The sequence below is a fragment of the Phocoena phocoena genome, chromosome 4, assembly GCF_963924675.1.
Source record: "Phocoena phocoena chromosome 4, mPhoPho1.1, whole genome shotgun sequence".
NCBI lineage: Eukaryota > Metazoa > Chordata > Mammalia > Artiodactyla > Phocoenidae > Phocoena > Phocoena phocoena.
The window spans coordinates 77,212,558-77,232,540 of record NC_089222.1 but is presented as its reverse complement, the minus strand read 5'-3'; the positions used below and the strand labels follow the sequence as shown (position 1 = coordinate 77,232,540).

Here is a 19,983-nt window from a genome sequence, read left to right as displayed (position 1 = left end):
AGCCAGGAATCTGATTTTGTCAAGTACCCTGGGCGATTCTTGATGCACTCAACCTGTGAGTCAGGGGGTTGGCAGAGACTTGAGCAAGTTTGGTCAAGGAGGCAGGAGGAAACCAGAGGAGCGGGCTGTCCAGAGAAAAGATCATTTCAAGAACCATGTTGGCTTCCTGGGAGGGATTCCAAGATCCCTCTTCATTCTCCCCAGCATGTCTTGGCTTCTTCCCAAGGAAGAGGAATGCTAATCTTTGTGCTCAGTTTCGAGATTCTGATGGAGCTCCATCTGCTAGTGAGAGGGAGTGGAGTCAATGGGCACCATTAGGAGGTTGGTGTACAGGGGTGTGGGTCTCTCTTCTGGCTCTTCTAGCCATTAGGTGGTGAGCAGAGCCAAATCTGCTCTTTCTCCCTGGATGCTTTCCTGTCCTTCCCAGCCTAGGCCAGCCTGGAGCCAAGTATGGTGGCACATGCACTCAATCTTTGAGTATTTCTTCCCTGGAGATGGTGGGTCAGCCTTTCTATCACAGTGGTAGGACCTATGAACAACAGGGTGAGAGGTAAGCTGAGCAGGTCTCACGATTGCCTTTAGTCTGAGCTACTTCCTCTTACTGGTTTAGGAAGCATGAGTGTTCTATGAGGAGCTTACCAGAATGCTCCCCTGGGGCTCAAGCCACAGTTAACCATTACACATTCTGTTGGCTGGTTCCCCCTTGTTTCTTTTGCATACACCTTCATTAGAGATGCATGGAGAAAAAATGAGAGTTCTGGGCCAGGACTGGGTATTGCTGGGGCCCCCAGTCTACTCCAAAACCATACCAGTATTTCTAACATCCAGCAGGTAGTACCCCAATTTCAACCGTACGACAAGGACCACAAAGCATACACTGGATTTCATAACAAGGAGGTCACTAGTGACCTGGAACAGAGCTGTGTCGGTGGCATGATAGGAAGAGCCAGGTTGGGTGCGACGGGAAGAGTGGGAGGTGAGAAGCAGAGGAGAGAACAGGAGGAGAGAAGGTGGAGGGCTGGGGTCAAAGCCAAGATGCGGAGGCACTCCATGGGAAGAGACGGCAAAGAGGAAGTACAGAGAGGATGGGATGGCTGGAGTGAGATCCCTAAGTGTGTGTGTGTGTGTGTGTGTGTGTGTGTGTGGTGGAAACATCTAGAACACAAGGAGGGGATTAACTTTGGACAGAAGGTCACCCCTTCCATTCTAACAGGAGGAAAAGAAAAGGGTATGCTCAGTATAGGTAAGTCTATAGATGTGGTGATAGAAAGTTGAAGGAATTGCTACCTGATGGCACATTTCTCTGAAATTGGGGGTGTTATCCTGGGCTGGGAGTGAGTCAGAGGTTTAAGGAGGATGGAGTCTAAAGGGAATCATGGGCAGTGCCAGCCAGGCAGCCCCAAGGGTGAGGCACAGCGAAGGGTAGCAGCTGGATGATCCCAGCTCAGGGTTTTGCCAAGAGGGTGCAGTGGGAGGGCAGAGGGGCACGGGGGTTCTGATAACAGTGAGAAGAATGGTGGAGTCTGGCAGGAGAGTCTGATGGGAAGCCTGAGGGGTCATGGGCAAGAGAGATTGGGGAACAGGGAGAGTTGGGGAACAGTGAGAGAGCTGGAAGCTTCAGAAAGCCATGGATGGGTGTGAGCAGCAGAGGGCAGGGCATAGCCCCGGAGCTGCCCTGGCGGAGGGTGGGGGGGCAGAGAACTGGTCCCAGCTGTCTTACTATGTGGCCCTGGAGAAGTCACGTGCCCTCTCAGAGCCTCAGTTTCCTCTGCACAGAGAGTGATGGCTTCTCTGGCTCCCAAGCATCTAGGTGGTAAGCTGATGTGGGGAGGATGCCACCCAGAGCGAAAGGAACTCTAAGTAAGGTCTTGTCAGATAACAGGGCACACCAGGACAAAGCAGCCATCACCTGGTGACGTTCAGGGATGAGGGTAAAGTCAGGGAGACGATTTCCTGACACCAGGAGCCTCAAAGAGGACATGAGCCCGAGTAACAGGCTGACAGCGGGCACTTAAACTGGGGTGTAGGCACAGGGGGAGTGGCAGTTGGCTGATCCAATTTGGGGCTGTTGGTCCCAGATGGGTCTTCTCAGACAGATAAGTTCACATCCACTGGTAGGCTCCCTTTAGACGCACCAGAAAGTAGCAAATGGTAGACTCCATCCAGGGTTGCTGACACCTGGGTTCTCAATCTCATGTGTAATTCATTACCTATTTGAGATGGTGGTTTATTAAATACAAAAGACAAGGAAAATCTTCCCAGATCCCAGGCTAAGCCCTCGTGCATCTCTTTTTCTGTTCCCCCCAGGACATGTTAACATCCTCTGATGGGGAAAGCTGCTAACAGATTAGTATTTTTCATGGTGTTCAAGGAGCTCTAGCCCTGAAGATGTTTCAAGGATAAAGACTGAAAATAGCTTCCGAAAAGCCTGCAGTAGCACCCCATCTCTTGGAGATTCACAAACTGCATTCAGGTGCAAAAAGGTCTGAATAGCACAGCAGGAGAGAAAACTTTGTTTCAACTTAAAACTACAGCACCGCTCTCCCCCGGCATATCCGTACTCCCATGCCCTCATAACTAATATTCTGTGGCTTTCACTCTGACATAACATTGGCTAAATAAACCACCTGCTGTAAGACTATCACTGTCTGCCCTGGCACAGTCAACTAGTGTGGTTGTAGAGGCATTACGTATGCCCTTGGTTATCTATTTGGTATGTCCCAAATCGGTGTCATTTAAACAGCTCTTGAGGAAGACTTTAAGCCTGTTAAAGAGGCAATAATCCATGGCATGAATAGAAGTATTTTAAATCTATGAGAAAACTCACAGTCCAAGAGTCAAGTTAACTCACACCCACAGAGTGTACTGGACATGCTGCAGACAAGCATTCTCTGGGCCAGACACGGCCTTATAAGGTGGCCTGACATTTTTTCATGGCCCCGGCCACCCTCCAAAAATATCCAGAGCCAGAAGAGTGGGAACTGACTTTCCTGAACGTTTCAAAGATTAACAAGCAGGCTCTCCATTAAACAGGAGCACTAACACCTGCTTTACGACCAGCTCCAAAATCTCTCATTTCAAAGTCAGGCAGCCTGCAGGGTCCTAGCCGGGGAGGTCTCCCGAGGCGGAAGAGAATAGCTGGAGCCTCAAAGCACGCATCCAAGCTGGGTTTTTTTGCTCTAAAAAGTGTTATTTCCTGTACCCCTCCAGAATATGCTTTAAGACCGGGCTGCCATTAATTTATACGGACAAGAGAAATCTGTGACTAATTTGCTATAGTGCGCCTTCCTGCCCCTTCCGCGCCCTTGGACCGAAGCTGTGTTCCAAACGCCTTTGACTCCCAAGGCCCCGGATCGCTTGTGAGGTGCTGCCCCCCAGCGGGACAGCCCAGCTACGACAACACGGAGGCGGAAATCGCCTTTGGGTTTTAACCAAGTCCAGCATCTGGAAATGCATCTGGATTGCATCCAGGAAAGTCAAAGATAGATGTGGAAGCACTGCCGTTGTAATAAGTCCATGTTCTGGAATTAGTGAACAGAAAACACAATTTCCAAACATAAGCAGATTTATGAAATGGGTACTAGGTGCTTAAGTACACCGCCTCTCACATTTTATTTTTGCTCAAGTGACTTTTAAGGTAAATTGCCTTTTTGTGGGAAAAAAAGATTATTTTTGGTAATGAGACCTACCCCTATAACAATAAGGGGTATCGGGGTATCTCTCTAAATTTGAAAAAAAAAAGATTAGTTTCTCACGTTTAAAATAAGTGTTGGTCAACCCCCCCCCGCCCCCACAGCTCTCTCTTCTAACTCTGGTTCCCAGCTGCCGGCAGGTTCAATGTTAATAGGTATGGCTATTTTTGCTAATAGCTGTTTAGAACAGTTTCTTCACCACTAAATAACAACGAACCAGTCTATTTGTAATGCTGGGATTAAAAAAAAAAATGAGGAATTGCAAAGCTAAGTCTTCATTCTTGTTAAAGGGAACAGAACAACACAGCAGTATTTTCGGAATGATGTGTGTAACAGGTCTCTTAATTATACCAATGGTAATTAATTCCTCAGGCTGGGGCTTATGTTAACATAGTACACATAATTGCCATAAAATATGACAATGACAAATTACAAAGCCCTGGCTGGTTTCCCATTACCACCCTAAGATTGAAAGGTTGTGTTTTCTGTGTAGCCTCTACTATTAACTTTACCTCCGTTCTTCAATTTTAGTTGAAATAATTTTCTTTCTTTTCATAAATGAAAGCCTGTCTCCGAAGCAGATGAAACTCTATGTGAGGAGAGAGGCGGTCCTAACCACTGTGCTGGTAATGTCTGTGAACAGACAGCGTTCAGAAAGGAAATGTTCCTCTTTGGAACAAAGACCACGGTCCGGGACAACGGTGACAACTCTGAGAAAAACCTGGCAGACTCAGGAGGGGGCATGTCCCTGCTGGAGGCACCCTGAGATCATCCAGAGAAATAACTAGAAAGCGACCGGCACAGGGACGCATCAGCACTTTGATTTTGAGGTGAGGAAATCTAGGGTCTAGTACTAGCAGGTCAGAAGTGGCTGAGCTGAGTGCCCTTCTCAGTGTCTTTCTGCCCACTTGTTACTGTGGACGTCAGTGTGTAAAGTAGTGCCCAGGATTGCTCTGTATTTGGAGTTGTTTTTAGGAGGAGGTACTCAACCACTTGACCAAGTACTGGCTTTATTATAAGATGAACACTACTGGGCAACAGTATTTCCCCTCTCAACTTACATTAGAAAAGTTAGATTAAAACACACACACACACGCTGTAAGAAAAGGGCCCTCAATCTTTTACTGATTAATTTTTTATTTTTCTTGGTCACCTATATGAGGAATCTGTCTTGTCCTTCTGCAGCCAGGTTGGAGACTGGCTTGGTAAGCTTGAAGACTGACTGGTAGGAAGAATGACTTTTTGGAAACCTCTTAATAGAATCTGTTTATTTTTCCTGTAAGTGTAGAACCATTAGTGAATAGCAGAAATAGATTTTAAAACTGTAAAGAAAGAGCTGGATTCCGTTAACAGAACTGAAACTCTTCCGTAATCCTACAACACCATTCTCAGGCCAGTTCAGTGTGAAAAATCACTGGACTCACTGGTCAGTATTTCAAATCCAGGCAGAGCACACACCAGTTTATTTTGAAATGCAACACAGATCAGTATTTTATGAATACAACTTATTACTACATTAACATTATCAGGTAAAAACAGCTTCCAAATACATGCATAGAAAGTTAAGCATAGTCTTTGAACTCCTTATTTCTAAATATACAAAAAATACATTTAAATTATATAATTTTAGTGAATCAAAGACTTATAAAATTACAGTTTTGGTTTTCCCAACATAGAAAAAATATAAAAATGACTATATATACGGTTGTATAATTTTTTACCCAAATTTCAAAGGAGCAGTATGTACTGATATTGTCTTATAACGTTTTATCTGAAACTCAGAATTGAAAATAATTTGCAGGTTGTACCACATCAATGCCAACCTTTTATTATAAACGAATAACCAGAAACATGACTGGAAGTGAGGGCACAATCTCTTCACATGCCTTAACGCTACATTGTCTAAACCCTTCCTGTCGAAAGCTTGCTCCAGAGGAACGTTTTCATCAGGGAGGATGTGCTTTATTCCATGACTAACTCTCCACGGTGCCTTTGATAACAGTCAGTACGTGTTAAATGAATGAACCCAACCTTAGCAAATAGAACACAGCAAGATGCGGATTAGCAGCTTGTGTCTACAAAGCACTACTGCGTACCTCAAAGAATTTTCTGCCAGAAGGTGGTACCTGAAGTGGGGGATCTGAAACACCCAATCAGGTGGGGGGCTGGGCAGTTGATGCCTTTGACTGTGCCCTGAAATGAAAACGGTAAGTCTGACAAAATACCCACCAAAACACCACCTTCCTCATTCACACTTTATAGGAAGATGTGACATCTGGTGGGGTTAGATGTTCTCAATTCATAAGAGAACACCACCACTTCCAAAGAGAAATGAATTCATGTTAGAGGTAAAGAAACCAGTTACTGAGAGAGATGACCGAAGGACACGGTGGCATGGCTTACTTATCTTCAACGAGCATTTCAAATGTTGATGGACAAAAATGCACACTGGGGTTGAGACCCTTTTTGAGAAGGGAGTTGTTCGCTGCGTTCTTGTTGCCGAAGTTCAATTTGATGCATAACCACTATTTGTGACAGGCTGTTTTTCATAGTGACAAATTATAATAGAGAGGCCCGAATAAAACCCCCAAGCCAGCAATCCTGGAAAACCTGCATTTCTCATCCCATCTTCTACAACTATTCCAAAAACAAGTGAAAAAATCTTACTCAAATTAATAATAAGGCTAATATAACCCCAATTGATTCTATTTTATAGTAGAAATACATTTTTGGAAAAATAGAAAGAAAAAGCATGAAAAATAATCTTTCCCTCATATTTTGTTTACCAAATACAAGAATAGATTCTAATCTCAACACGCCCAAGTTAAGAGTGCTAACTTTAAGAAGCAGAATTTTAATGTTTAATTCAAAAATAATTTATTACACATCTACCTGCATTAAATTATAGGCTGCATATTGTCTTCTCATTTTCATCTTAATTTTCAAGCTTCTATGAAAATAAGCATTTAAAAATTAGTTTTCCATTACGACACTTCTAATATTAGCAATTATATTTTAATTGATAATCAGTCAGTAAGCTAGACTTTTACAGATCAACCAATTAAAAAAAACGGGGGTGAAGTCTGCACAAAGAACATTCTGTGTTTAAACTCTAATGCACATCTAAACTTGGGCTTTACATTTTTATCCAACCCTTTCTTGAAGAGCCTTAAATGCAGTTTAGCAATTAAAGTATGGCGACATGATGTTAATTAGACAATGTCCATATGTCCAAAGTATTTCTTGGCTGATCCAAAATGTGGGGACAATACTACTTTTAGCTCATGACTGCCCAACTGGAACATTTCACTGCCTCTGGACTTACAACTTGGTGGGAATTACACAGGACGATAATTAGGAAAAGTATCCAAACAGAAGAGATGAATGAAAATGTGAAGGTAAAATAATAAGGGCAGATGAACCCATTCCTGACTGTTCTTCCAGACTCCATTTTTAGAGTAACGCCTTCCATGTGCTTTCGTTAATGGATTCTTTACTCCTGTGCGACTAGACTGGCGTCAGGTCCCTAAGTAAGAATTGCTCTTGGCAAACACCTTGCTCAAGGGTGTTCTGAGAATGGTACTGTGAAAGGTACTTGTCGCTGACTAGTGACTGAGCTTTCCCTTTCTGAGAACTGTCATTTTGTTAAAATGTGATTGAGGCTGCGCCCCAGATAAAGTAGCTTCTCTACAATACACACATACTTATCAAATTCAGGCACACTTCGTAGGGGCAGGCAGTAACGACTCGACTGAAAACAAACAAAAGGGTTCTAGCTGTTTTCTGATTATAGGCACTACTCCAAAGTTTCACAGACATATATACATTGTATAAGTCATTCACTAGATAGGGGGGAAGGTCCCAGCCATAACTTCAGAGCATTCCAGAGGACAAATGGCTTCCAGCATGCAGTCAAGCACTTTGAGAGGGAATGCTAAACACACTGCAGACTGAAACATAGCTGCTGCAAGCTGGGCACTGAGCGGGCACAACTTCCTTACTCAGACTGTAACGCTCAAGTGTTAGTGTTACAGATCTTTATTTATCAGACACATGAGGGAAACAGGAGGATAAAAAACGCCAAATCCCTTTCCAGCGCCATCATAAATATTGGGAACTTCTGGCTGAAAGAACATGCTGAAATGGACCAGCAAGGATGTTTTATGTAACGGCTTTTGTTTTGTTTTTTTTATAAAATCCCAGGCCTATGTGACACTGGATTTGGGGTTTTGTTTTGTTTTGGGTTTTTTTTAGTATTTTAAAAAAAGTTCTTACTTATTTTCTATGAAACGTACTGGGAACAGAAAAAGTCTGCAGCATCTTTTGTCATTGGAAAGTTTGTTTCTGGGGGTGTGCAGGAAGCAGGAATTATTCAAATTTCTTGTGTTCTTCAGTATGAGAAAGGACCTTTCTTCTCTGGTGTATCATGTGGAAGTATAACTGGGGAAAAACTGGAAAGAAAAGAAAGAATTCATTAAGGAGATGACTTAAAATCACATGTTCTATGTAAAGCACATGGACTTGAGGTCCTCTCTGACTCTCTGGCCACTTTCTCTTTCAGCAACTAAGGAAGGTAACAAAGTGGGCTTGGAGAGAGAGGAAAAACACAGAGGGACTGACTTTCCCGCTTTAGCCGAGGGGGAAGGGTAGTGTGGACTGGAATGACAGACACTACCCTGACATTACCATTACCAATCAAGATGTCACAGAGCCGCCAAATAATACTCTTTACACTCTCTCATATTATCTTCACATTTATTCTCTGATTCCCCAACAACTAGGGGAAGAATTCTAGTGATGGAGTTATTATTCCTGTTCACAGAGGAGGAACTCAAGCCCCAGAGAGGGTGGGCGCGTGCCTGGGGTCTCACAGCAAATCACTGACAGAGTCAGGACCAGGCTCGGGGCTCCTGACTCTTAGTCTCAGCCTCTCTGTTACTGCACTGTCATCAGGGAGGATCTCCTGAAAGTACTTCCAGAGAAAGGCTGTTCTTTGAGTAGGAAGACTGAAGAGGGGGAGGAACGCTGTGACATTTGATCTGAACACCACTAAGCCAGGTTTGGATGAGGAAAAAGTCCATAAGAAAAGCAAGCCCTCAGGCACCAGAGATTCTATTCTGGGTCATTTAATAGATTACTTTAAAAAGGACTGGTTATCAAATGAAAAGGGTGGTCCTGCCTCCCTAGGGAGTCTTTAGAAATGCGGGTGGGGGGAGAGTATTGAAGGGGGTAGATTACTGGCATTCAGCACAAGGGGCCAGGAATGCCAAAATCCACAACGTATGACAGTCCCCCATGACTAAGAACTGTGTCATCCCAAATGCTTATAGTGTCCCTGCTGGGAAATGCCAGTTTAAACTACCTGACCTTCACAAGGTTACTGTAAACTGGGGGTTCAAAAACCATGTGAAAAACTCCAGTGAGATGGTCTTGGATGTACACTATCCCTCCTTCCCTTCCCAACCGCTCCAATCTCTATTTTTTAGACAGTAACCTGTGTTTGGGGGGAGGTAATTTCTACTACTGCCAACTCTCCTCTCACAGTTTCTTCCTTTTTAAATGGATTCCAAGTTGGCCAAATGTCAAATGATCCTCCCAAAGTACTCCAAGACATCAGTGGGTGTGTGCACACAGATCTGACAAACTGCAGAGGAGGCCCCAGTGCCGAACTGGGCTGCCATCCACTCCACTCACTATTTGCAGGCAGGAAGTTATTCACAGAAAAGACCCAGCTTGTGCATAAAATTCAGCAGTGAGAGAACTATTTTGGTATGAAAGCCAGAAAATTTGACAAGCTCCATAATCTAAAAACTGGAAGTAAAGATATAATTAAACCATAAGGAATGCTAATTGTAATCATTTGAAAATGTGTGGCCAGTCACATTTCTACAGACCTACTTTAGTAAAGGGAAACTTTGAGGCAAAGTACACCAAGGACTTTTCCACTGGCTGCATTTGTTATTACGCCACTCATAAGGTGGCTGTAGCCCCACAGGCTCTGAGGGAGGACAACGATCCAGAAGCCATTCGTTAGGCCCTTAGTGGCAGCAAGACGGCCAAGTACACCTTCTTCATTCCCCAGGCAAGGGCCTGCTGGCTACAGAGGGTCAGGGGTTAGAACTGGAGAGCCGACATGGCCCCTTCATTTTTTTACATCTTCCAGAGGTTTCTCAGCGCCCAAGAGAAAGGAATGGGGAGAATGGGGGTACTTGGGTTGGAAATTTTCTACTGCTCTGTGACTCCCTGGTGACCAGAACTTGGGTGACACCGTCTCCATCTCAATTACCCACAAGTTCACACTGAATCCAACTACAGTGGCTGAAACAATTCCAGATGCATGGCTACTGCTTTTAACTACACCGAATATCTCAACCTGCCAACGGGCCATTTAGAATTCTACCCTCTGCTCTTACAGCTCAGGACATGGAGGGTGGAGATGGCGGCTGTGCACGTTATGTGTGTCTGGCTTGGTGTGTCGGAGTCGGGGTAGGGAGCTGTGCGTGTCACTGGACCCACCTTCCTGTAAGGAAATGGGCTCTCTTAAGACTTGAAGGCTGAGAGCAACTGGAAATGCTCTGCTTGGGGCAAGTTTCTTCTGTTCCTCTAAAAATCAGAGGTGTGGTTATGGTTACTGACAACGTGGAGAGTGCCCTGCTTCTTGGTGCCCTCACCCTACTCATTGTTTCTCATTTCTCTCAGCCTTTTTTTTTAAGGCTGTAGCTAACTTTCTGCAGCCTTTTGAAGGCTATAGCTAACACCCCTATAGCTAACTTTCACCAGTTTGCACAAGGATGGGGGGAGGTGATGTCTACTGAGTCCTGTGGATACTGTACATCCTCACACTGCATCTGCAGCAGAGGAGGAAAAGAGCATCTTGCAAGGGACTCCAAAGCACCTCGATATGAGAAAACTCCCATGGCTGCGGCTCATGGGCCACACACAATATGGGCTATGTGTGCACCAATGCAACAGCAGGTCAGGACCATAACGAAGAGGTGCTGCTTTATGTAAGATCTGTGTATCATTAACTCCCCATTAAAGAGGGTTAAAAGGAACGTAAGTTGTAGAAAGGAAACCAAATTTGGTAAAGAAAGCTGCATTATCAAGAGCAACCTCTCCTAACTCTGCATTTTCTTCTCATAAACACCAAGTTTTGGAAAGCTGGAAACGTGCAGCTGGCTGGAATGAACTGTACAAACTGGTCTCAGTATTAACAACCTAAACAACTGAAAACATTCAGGGCCACTGGCTCAGGCCAGAAGCACAGTGAGTGCCAGCAGACACAAATACGGTCTGCATGACCATCCTGAGCTGGGGTGGGGAGTTAGGGATTTGGAGGGAACCTTTTAATCCCTGTGCTTGTTCTACAAGAGTTAAGCTGCCTTAGAAATGAAAGAATACAGCTTTGAACCAAGCCAAGTTCTCTTATCAAAAAGAGGCTGAGAATGGAAGAAGGGGGAAGGATTGAGGTAAAAGCAGACGTCTGTTGAGAGGAAAGCGCTGCCCTACTCCCTGTAAGACAGCTGGCTCTAAGGTCTGTGTTTTCTCTCTTTTCTCTTTTCAGGCCAAGAAGGACAATTCCAGAGAACTGGGCTTGTTCTCCTTCAGGAACCCTATCATCCTACCCTCCTGTGCTTGACCAGGCTCCTTCGCTACGCTGAGAGGTCAGCAGGCAGAAGCAAAAGGCCGGGCAGCACTGCTTGCCCACCAGAGCACAAAGACGACTCCGAGGTGCAGACAGACACGGGCTGCCCTGGAGAACTGCTCCTAGAACAGAGCCCCTCCTCCTCTTCCACAGACAGAAAACGTTGCAGCAACTCTGAGGTAGGGGCCCCAGATTTCTGACGATGACGCAGCACCTTGTTATTGGTTTGATTTCATGATATTCTCCTTGCCCCTCTCCCAGTTACCCAATACAGCATCTATCGCCATTCAAAGACTTATGCTGAATTTAAATAAATCCTGTGGTGCTCGTTGGGATATGTGTTAGCCTGGGTGTGACAAAACTGCAATTAGGAACTGTTGCTCTAGAGACTGGAAATGAAACTCTAGGGGAACAAAATGAGAAAGCTGAAAAGCTCTAAGTTAATTTTCATTACTTAAATTTTTACACTCTTCCATATTTATCTTTTGTTTGAAAATCAACTACCTTTTACATTGGAAGAGAGATGGCCTTTAGCCACCATGGTTCTAGCACCAGAGAGGAGGACTTGAGCATTAATAAAGAGTAGAAAATGAATCATGTAGCAGAACTGCATCCAAGAACTTCTCCAAGATAAATGTTCACATGAAATCGGGGTGGGCTTTTTCTCTCACAACGCGTGAAATGCAATTTTCCACAGGGGGACACAAACCTGTCACCTACAATTGTTAGGAGGATTCATTCAGTTAATGCTGCGAGCTGAAGAAAAAGCCAACCCTCTAGTCTGAATTTAACCTGAGGTTTAGGGGAGAACATAGCATCTCTCTCACAGACTAAAATAAGACTCAGAGTCACAATGCCTATGGAAGTAGGTAAATGAGAAGAAACATTAACTTTACGTGTCCTTGGGTAAAACAAGATCCTTTTGGATATGTGGAAATCAATCATAGGATTGCAACTGAACATCAGAATTTGAGAAAGGGAGTAAACAACTCTTCCTCAGCAAACGTGACTCATTTCAGAGAAGCCTCAAACATGGCTTTTTCTCTCTGTTCATGTGCTGATAGGCATGTTTGATTATCCATATATTTAAACCTTCAGAATTATTAAAATAATTGGAAACCATCCTGAAGATAACACTATGTCCTATTCAGATGGCTTTGTTTATTTCCAAACAAGAAAATAAATTAATCTATTTTTATTTTGTTTCTAGTTAACTATCAATTCCTTAAAAGTGAAGTAACTGTCTACTTTGATACAGTAAAAATCTCTTTACAGTGTTTTTCAAATACCACAGCAAGCAGTTCTCAAGAGACAGAAAACCTCAAGGTAAGGTCTTTAATGGCTTTTTTTTTTTTTGCTTTCCACTCAGTATTCTCCTGCAATAGACAGTTAACCTATCCTGGAATTCACTGTTTAAAACACATACTGAGAAGGACTGCATTTTGGCAGCTGTATTGAGAAGGGTTCATCTTTATTCAATTACTCCCAGAGAAAATTCCCTCTGACAGTCGGCATTCGACAAAAACCAAAGCGTTCCCAATAAATTAGATTTACGGTGTAAAAACAACCAAAAGGCATTTCACTCTAGTTATTCTTGAGCCAATTTCTGAAACATAAATAAATATATGCATAAACATCTACTTACTTGGAATGTAGGAGATCATTATCAGAATTAGGAACGCGTAATAGTCAAAAGAGAAATTGTATTTGTTAGGTAAACTGATGGAGTACAGGCCAGACTGTCTGACAAAGGGCAAAGCAGCATATATTGTGAGCAATTCTCCTGACACTCCCATTGGGTACAGCACAATGAAAAGCGTGTACCTAAAACAAAACAAAATATTCATTACTGAGGTTCGAAGCCAGCTTTAGTAGAAAGATGCATCCCCACCAATACTGATTACTTGGTAGAAAGCTATCGTTTATACATTTCCCTGTTTACCCAACTGCTTAAGTTCAGGTTTTACAAGCCAGTTTTTGAAAAGGGCCAAAGCAAGTATGCTTCTGAATGTTCTAAAAGAAATGTGTTTGGTCAGCCTCAAAATTTGGCCTAAATAAACAACTCTTCAAAACAACTCCCTAAAATAATTGAGATGATGCCAAATATTGATGAAGTAGGGGCACTGAGTCATGGTTTATACTGAAGGGTCCTGCCTCGTGGGGTGGGGGTGAGTTTGGGGGGGAAGGTGTTGGAGCATGGTGTCCAGGAATCCCTACAATGTACACCAAAGTCTGGTCTGTGGACTGAAAAACCCAGCACATCCAACGTGTGTATACTGCTACAACTTTTCAAATGTCTGTACGTGCTACTGTGAAAAATAAAATATATCCTAATTTTAAAAGACATTAAAAATTTTTATGATAAGCCTTTAGTCATTACATAATTTTCTAGTCAAAAAAACTACAATTACTATCACATGGGTGACTCCACACAATTTTTTTCACTTTAAAAAAAGGAGTTCCTCAGGTTTCAAAAACAATTCAGAGAGGTTCATCCTATGGAACTAACTGGAAGCCATTCTGAGGTGTAAGTATTGCTAAAGAAGTCATCAGCTCAGATTCTAAAAAGCCTTTGGCTGTTTGCGGCTGACAATAAATACTGGGCTCTCAATGTCCAGGTACAGGAATCGTGCTGAGAAATCTGTGACAAAAGAAAGACATGTTCTCCATTGCTACCTTCAGCCACGCTGAGGAGGATGGTGGAAAAGGAAGACTCTTCCAAGGGCCACAGAAGACAATGGACAAAAGAATCTTTCTCTAATTGTAAAATCAGGGTTTGGTCAATGAACTTTCCCTATAACCAGGATAGACAGCTTTCACAAGTCTGCCCAGCTTGGTTAGAAACTGTTATATTTTTCCCATTTTCCTAATACAAATGTTTTTTGAAAAAAAAGAAAAGAAAAAGGAGAAGTTCACATGCTTGAAATGTTGGAGACATTTGGTTTGTGTCTCTGTTTAATCACTAGACTCATAAATTGTCTAGGAACCGTCGTTGCGGAGCACAGGCTCCGGACGCGCAGGCTCAGCGGCCATGGCTCACGGGCCCAGCCGCTCTGTGGCATGTGGGATCTTCCCGGACCGGGGCACGAACCCGTGTCCCCTGCATCGGCAGGTGGACTCTCAGCCACTGCGCCACCAGGGAAGCCCCCCAAGGACAATTTTGATCCTTTGGCTTTGTCACTCCTTCCTGTAGTCATTTCTAACTCAGAAAACTGCTCACAACTGTGTCACACATTAGTTCAGATAATTAGATGAACTATCAGCCTTTTACACAATTCATAACAAATATTACAGCTAAAAATAATCAGAGCAAAGTAAACTGACAATATGCTAAAACTGCCATGTAACATTTGTTATTAATTAAAAAGTAATTTAAGAGTTATCTTGTTGGCAAAATTGAGACAAGAATTGGACTTGGTCCAAAATCCATCAAAATGGCAGAAGCTCATCAGTAAAATTTTCTATGGACAAAAAATGGATGGTATCTCAAATCTCTTTTGAATAATTTAACTGAAAAGAATTGATCCCAAGGAAATAAGTAGAGATAAAAAATTTTAAAGTGTTTCTATTAATCAAAGTTATGTACAGTCACTTATTCTGATGAAATCTACAGACCAGATTTCTACCTAACCCGTCTCACACAATTTCATAGTTATTTACTTATTTATTTATTGGCCACGCCGCACAGGTTGCAGGATCCTAGTTCCCCGACCAGGGATCAAACCCAGGCCCACAGCAGTGAAAGTACCAAGTCCTAACCACTGAACCACCAGGGAATTCTCACAATTTTATTTTTAGAAATAAAAAATAGTATTTAGGCAATAAAGGAAAAATACAGTGATAGATCACTTCAAAAGTTAGTCTTCATTCCCTGTACTTCTTTACCTGGCCCATTTGATGAGGTACGGCAGATGGTTTAATAGACTGAATGTATAAAAGGAGTAACGGATAATTTCTGTGATTGTCCAGGCAATAACAAACAGGAGGACACTGTCTTCACTCTGTACCTGTAGGAAAAGGAAGACAAAAGCAAAAGCAAACACATAAAACATCTTAACAAAGAAGCACTCACCATGTGGGGAGCCGAGTCCCTCACCCCCCTTACAGAGCTGGTGGGTTGAAGAAGTCGACACAGCCCCTGGTCTTTATTCTCAATGGCCATAGCACAGCACAGAAAGAGCTTACCACATAAAGGAACACATGCATGCCTATGACAACAATTGTGTAGAGCCAAGTGAGAAGGAATGCGAGCTTACTGATGAGTAAGAGAGACAGGGAGGGGAAATTATATGAGCTGTAGCCCACAGGGAGAAACAAACACGATGAGTGAGTTTCTGCATGTTCGTTTGCTGACCTGATGTGGAGAATGTGAACTGGCGTTAGTGGGAGCCAAGAATGGTTAGGTAAGATGGCAGAAGGGTGAATTGGTGGAAACCTTGGGTTCCATTAACAAGAATTTTAATTTGATTTACATGACAACTTGGAATCCAAGGAAGTTTCAAAGAAGGGCAATATAATGATTAAAACACAACTGAAGCTAATTCCCTGGGCAGGATGAATTCACATGAGGGAGGCTGGAGACCAGCTACGAGGCAGGGCCCATTTATTCTCTCCCACTGGTGACTTCTGCCCCCCGCAACCCCACCATGAGGCCTGGTTTAACTCAAGGATTACAGAAGCTTCCATGCTGATCACAGGAGGTGGCTAAAGCCAGAAGAGCTTTGGAATACTTAGCCTCCTCTGAAGTTGTTTTCATGCTGAAAAAAATATATACTTTTTTTTTAATTAAAAAAAAATTAATTAATTAATCAATTAATTTATTTTGGCACGCTGGGTCTTCGCTGTGGCTTCTCTAGTTGTGGTGCACGGGCTGTAGAGTGCATGGGCTCAGTAGTTGCGGCATGTGGGCTCTCTAGTTGCGGCATGTGGCATCTTAGTTCCCCGACCAGGGATCGAGCCCGGGCCCCCTGCATTGGGAGTGTGGAGTCTTAACCACGGGACCACCAGGGAAGTCCCCAAAACGATATACTTTAAACAGAGCTCCTTATGTATGTTTTTTAGGGGATGTATTCACTAGATGCCTTATACTGCAAATCTTGCATGAAAATTTATTACCGTGGTATTAACTTTCAGCTCCCCCTCTTCCCACCCCAGCTAGGTTATGATGATCCTTGACACTTGGAAACCGATAATAAGAAACAACCGTGCACACCAATTCACTTATATTTTCTTACATCCGAAAAGAGCAGTTAGAGAGTTGAATGTGAATAAGAAATTCCACTGAGGAAATCAAACAAATTTCAGTTACAAGATGGATCGTCTCTGTCTTACTCCTAACATCTAGTACAACAAAGGTATGGCATTCTAACCTTAACTTTTGCTTCTCTGCATTTGCAATGTTAATTTAGCACTTACATTCTTCCTCAGAAAGTGTACATGGAGCGATCCACCTACACAATGAAATAAGTAGTCATTTACATACCTATTAACTAAATTGCTCTCACAAAGAATTTCATAAATCCATAGTTACTACCCTCTAAAAATAATAAGAATTTTATACTGTCAAGAGCAAGGGTACTTTTTGTTTTCCTGGCACTCTTATATTAGCCAAAGTAAAGCAAAAGCTAAACCCCTCTAAAGCTTACATGTTTCATTTTTCAGTCTGTCCCCAAATCTTTGCTTAAAACCCATCTATACTAAAATATAATTTCAGAGCACACTTTGCTTTTTGATAGACTTTGTAATCCTCCTCATCTTAAGGAGATATGTTTTTACAGCTATGGGCTGAGGCCTTCCTTAAAGACCTTTGGGTTAAACAAGAAGTTCTTCTAATATTTTGCATTGTAATCGTCTTGAAAGCAGGGAGCGTGTTTTATTCATTTTTGATTCCCAAAAGCACTTTGTGATTTTCATAAGTAGGAGCTCAACAGATATTGGTAAAGCAAAACAATTCAATCATAATCAGTGGCCTGCTTTTTGATACCTGATATTAGTTTCTACGTTGTCTTAGAGGCCTTCAAATAAGAGAAAAGCAAACAAAGAAGCCCCCCGGCCTCCCACTCTGATCCAGCCTGCAGGTTATTTGATTCACTGTCCCACCGCCCCATTAGACTATAAACAAAAGAACTGTAACAAACTCAGACTCGGGATGAACGTGAAAACAGTCTGTTCCCAGAATCCAGCTGTGAAGACCATGTCACAATTTTAAAAAGACTAAGGATGGGGAAAATGATCATTCTGTACAAATGATATCTTCAGATCAATAGGAAGTACAACGTGTTATTAGGGAGGGGCTCACATAAAGTCAGAGATCAAGCTTATCTAATTTGCAGATAACTATCCAATAACACAAAATAGGGGTAGAATGGAATGAGTTAAAACCAGTAAGATCAATGAGCAGGTTTGGGCTAGGTTGACCAAAAATGTCTTGAAGCCATGTTTCAAAGCTGCATGTTCACAATCATGGCACACACGGGGGAATAGGCCGGGGGCAACCTGGCTGGCCAGGACACCTTCCTTTGCCTGGTGCGGTGAGCTGCGTGTTGGACCCTCCACACCATAGACAGCAGGTTTCAGCCCCCTGCTCTACAAAGGGAGAGGAGGCGTGGGGAGTGGGTGGCTTGTGTAATTTAGCCAAGGGAGTTTACAAAGAAATTCAAGCTGGAGAAACAAATGTGTGCAAGAGAAAAACCTTTACAAACAAATAGCATCATCTGTTTGCTTTAAAAGGCTCAGGGAGCATCAGTATATGAAAAGCTGTCATTTTTATTACATTCAAAGAAAAACAAATGGTGCCACATAAGAAAATCGCTATCGTAGAAACCCTCTTCTTAGCATTCTGGAAACTACTGCTTATCACTCTGGTTATTTCAAAGAAATCCCCTGATCGTGCTTTCTCTGGTAGGTGTTCTTTCCTCTTCTTGATATACCCTTTTCATTTGTGAAGAGAAGAGATTCTGGTAAAATCTCGGAGGTGAGAACTAGAGTCTGTTCTTGGCAGAACTGTGAACAGTATGTTTATCTCAGTCTCCTCTGGTTGCCATAATAAAATACCATAGTCTAGGTAGCTCAAACAGCAGAAATGTATTTTCTCGCAGTTTTAGAAGTCCGAGCTCAGGGTGCCAGCATGTTTGCTTCCTTGTGAGGAACGTGAGAGAGAGAGGGAAGTTCTCCCTAAAAATATGTAAAAGGTATCATGTGCAAGGATATTAGTGCCTTAGAGGCATGAATCTCATCGCGAAGATCCCACCCTCACGACCTCATCTAAACCTAACCACCTACCAAACGCCCCCACTCCAAATACTTAGGGTTTCCACGTATGAATTTTGGGGGACACAATTCAGTCCAAAGCGTCGTTTCAGACCAGGTGTTGGCAAACTTTTCCTGAAAAGGGCTAAACAGCAAATATTTTAGGCTCTGTGCCATGTGCGGCCTTAGTCAGGTATTCTTTTTTGTTGTTCTTTCACACCCTTTTAAAAATGTAAAAACCATCACAAATTGCAGGCTACATGTAGCCCACAAGTCAACCCTGTTTTAGATTCATTTGACACCAACTTTCCCTGTCTGTTAACCTCTACAAATATCATTCTTCAGCCTTCCTTTGGCAGACTCTGTGTGTGTGTGTGTGTGTGTGTGTGTGTGTGTGTGTTGTGTTTTGCTGGGGGGTGGGGGAGACAATGTATCTATAACCAAAGGACGCTATGGAAAAAGGAAGTAGTCTTAAAAGAATACATATAGGCAAGTTTTTCATGTTATGTCATCTTAAAATCTTAGTAATCTCCTTATGTTTGTGATAAAATATATATAACTTAAAATTTACCATTTTAATCATTTTTAAGTGTATATTTCAGTGGCATTAAGTACATTCACCATGCTGTGCAACTATCACCACCATCCATTTCCAAACTTTTTCATCATCCCAAACAGACTCTGTACCCATTAAATAATATCTCTCCATTTCTCCCTCCCTCTAGCCCTTGGTAACCACTACTCTACTTTTAGTCTTTAAGGACTTGCTCATTTCACAACACTGTAAATCAACTATACTTCAATTAAAAAAAAAAAAAGAACTTGCTCATTCTAGGTATCTCAATTAAATGGAATCATGCAATGTGTCCTTCTCTGTGTGGCTTCTTTTATTTAGCATAATGTTTTCAAGGTTTAGCCGTGTTGTAGCATGTATCAGAATTTCCCTCCTGTTAAAGATTGAATATTATATTGTACGTAAATACCACGTTTTGTTTACTGATTCAACTATTGATGAACATTTGCATTGCTTCCACCTTCTGGCTATTGGAATAACGCTGCTGTGAACATGGATGTACAAATACCTATTTGAGTACCTGTTTTCAATTCTTTTGGGTATACCTAGGAGTGGAATTGTTAGATCATATGGTAATCCAATGTTTAGCTTTTTGAGGAACTACCAAACTGTTTTCCACATTGGCTGCACCATTTTACATTCCTACCAACTGTGCAAAAAGGTTCCAATTTCTTCACATCTTCACCAACAATTGTTATTTTCCTTTTTTCTTCCTGACAGTAGCATCCTAATGAGTATGAAGTGGCATCTCGTCGTGGTTTTGATATGCATTTCCCTAAAGACTAGAGATGTTGAGCATTTTTCCATGTGCTTGTTGGTCATAT

The 19,983-nt window shown here is 42.5% G+C and overlaps 1 protein-coding gene across 1 annotated transcript in view; it reads right to left on the bottom strand.

The window, feature by feature from the left end:
• Positions 1–7,916: 7,916 nt before the first annotated feature.
• HACD2 (3-hydroxyacyl-CoA dehydratase 2) overlaps positions 7,917–19,983 on the bottom strand; it is an 83,821-nt gene continuing 71,754 nt past the window's right edge. Inside the window, exons 5-7 of the mRNA XM_065876448.1 lie at positions 15,223–15,344; positions 12,983–13,161; positions 7,917–8,143 (exon numbers count right to left, since the gene is read on the bottom strand). Of these exons, the coding sequence (XP_065732520.1) occupies positions 8,061–8,143; positions 12,983–13,161; positions 15,223–15,344 (384 nt within the window). The 3' untranslated portion in view covers positions 7,917–8,060. The remainder of the gene's footprint in view (positions 8,144–12,982; positions 13,162–15,222; positions 15,345–19,983) is intronic.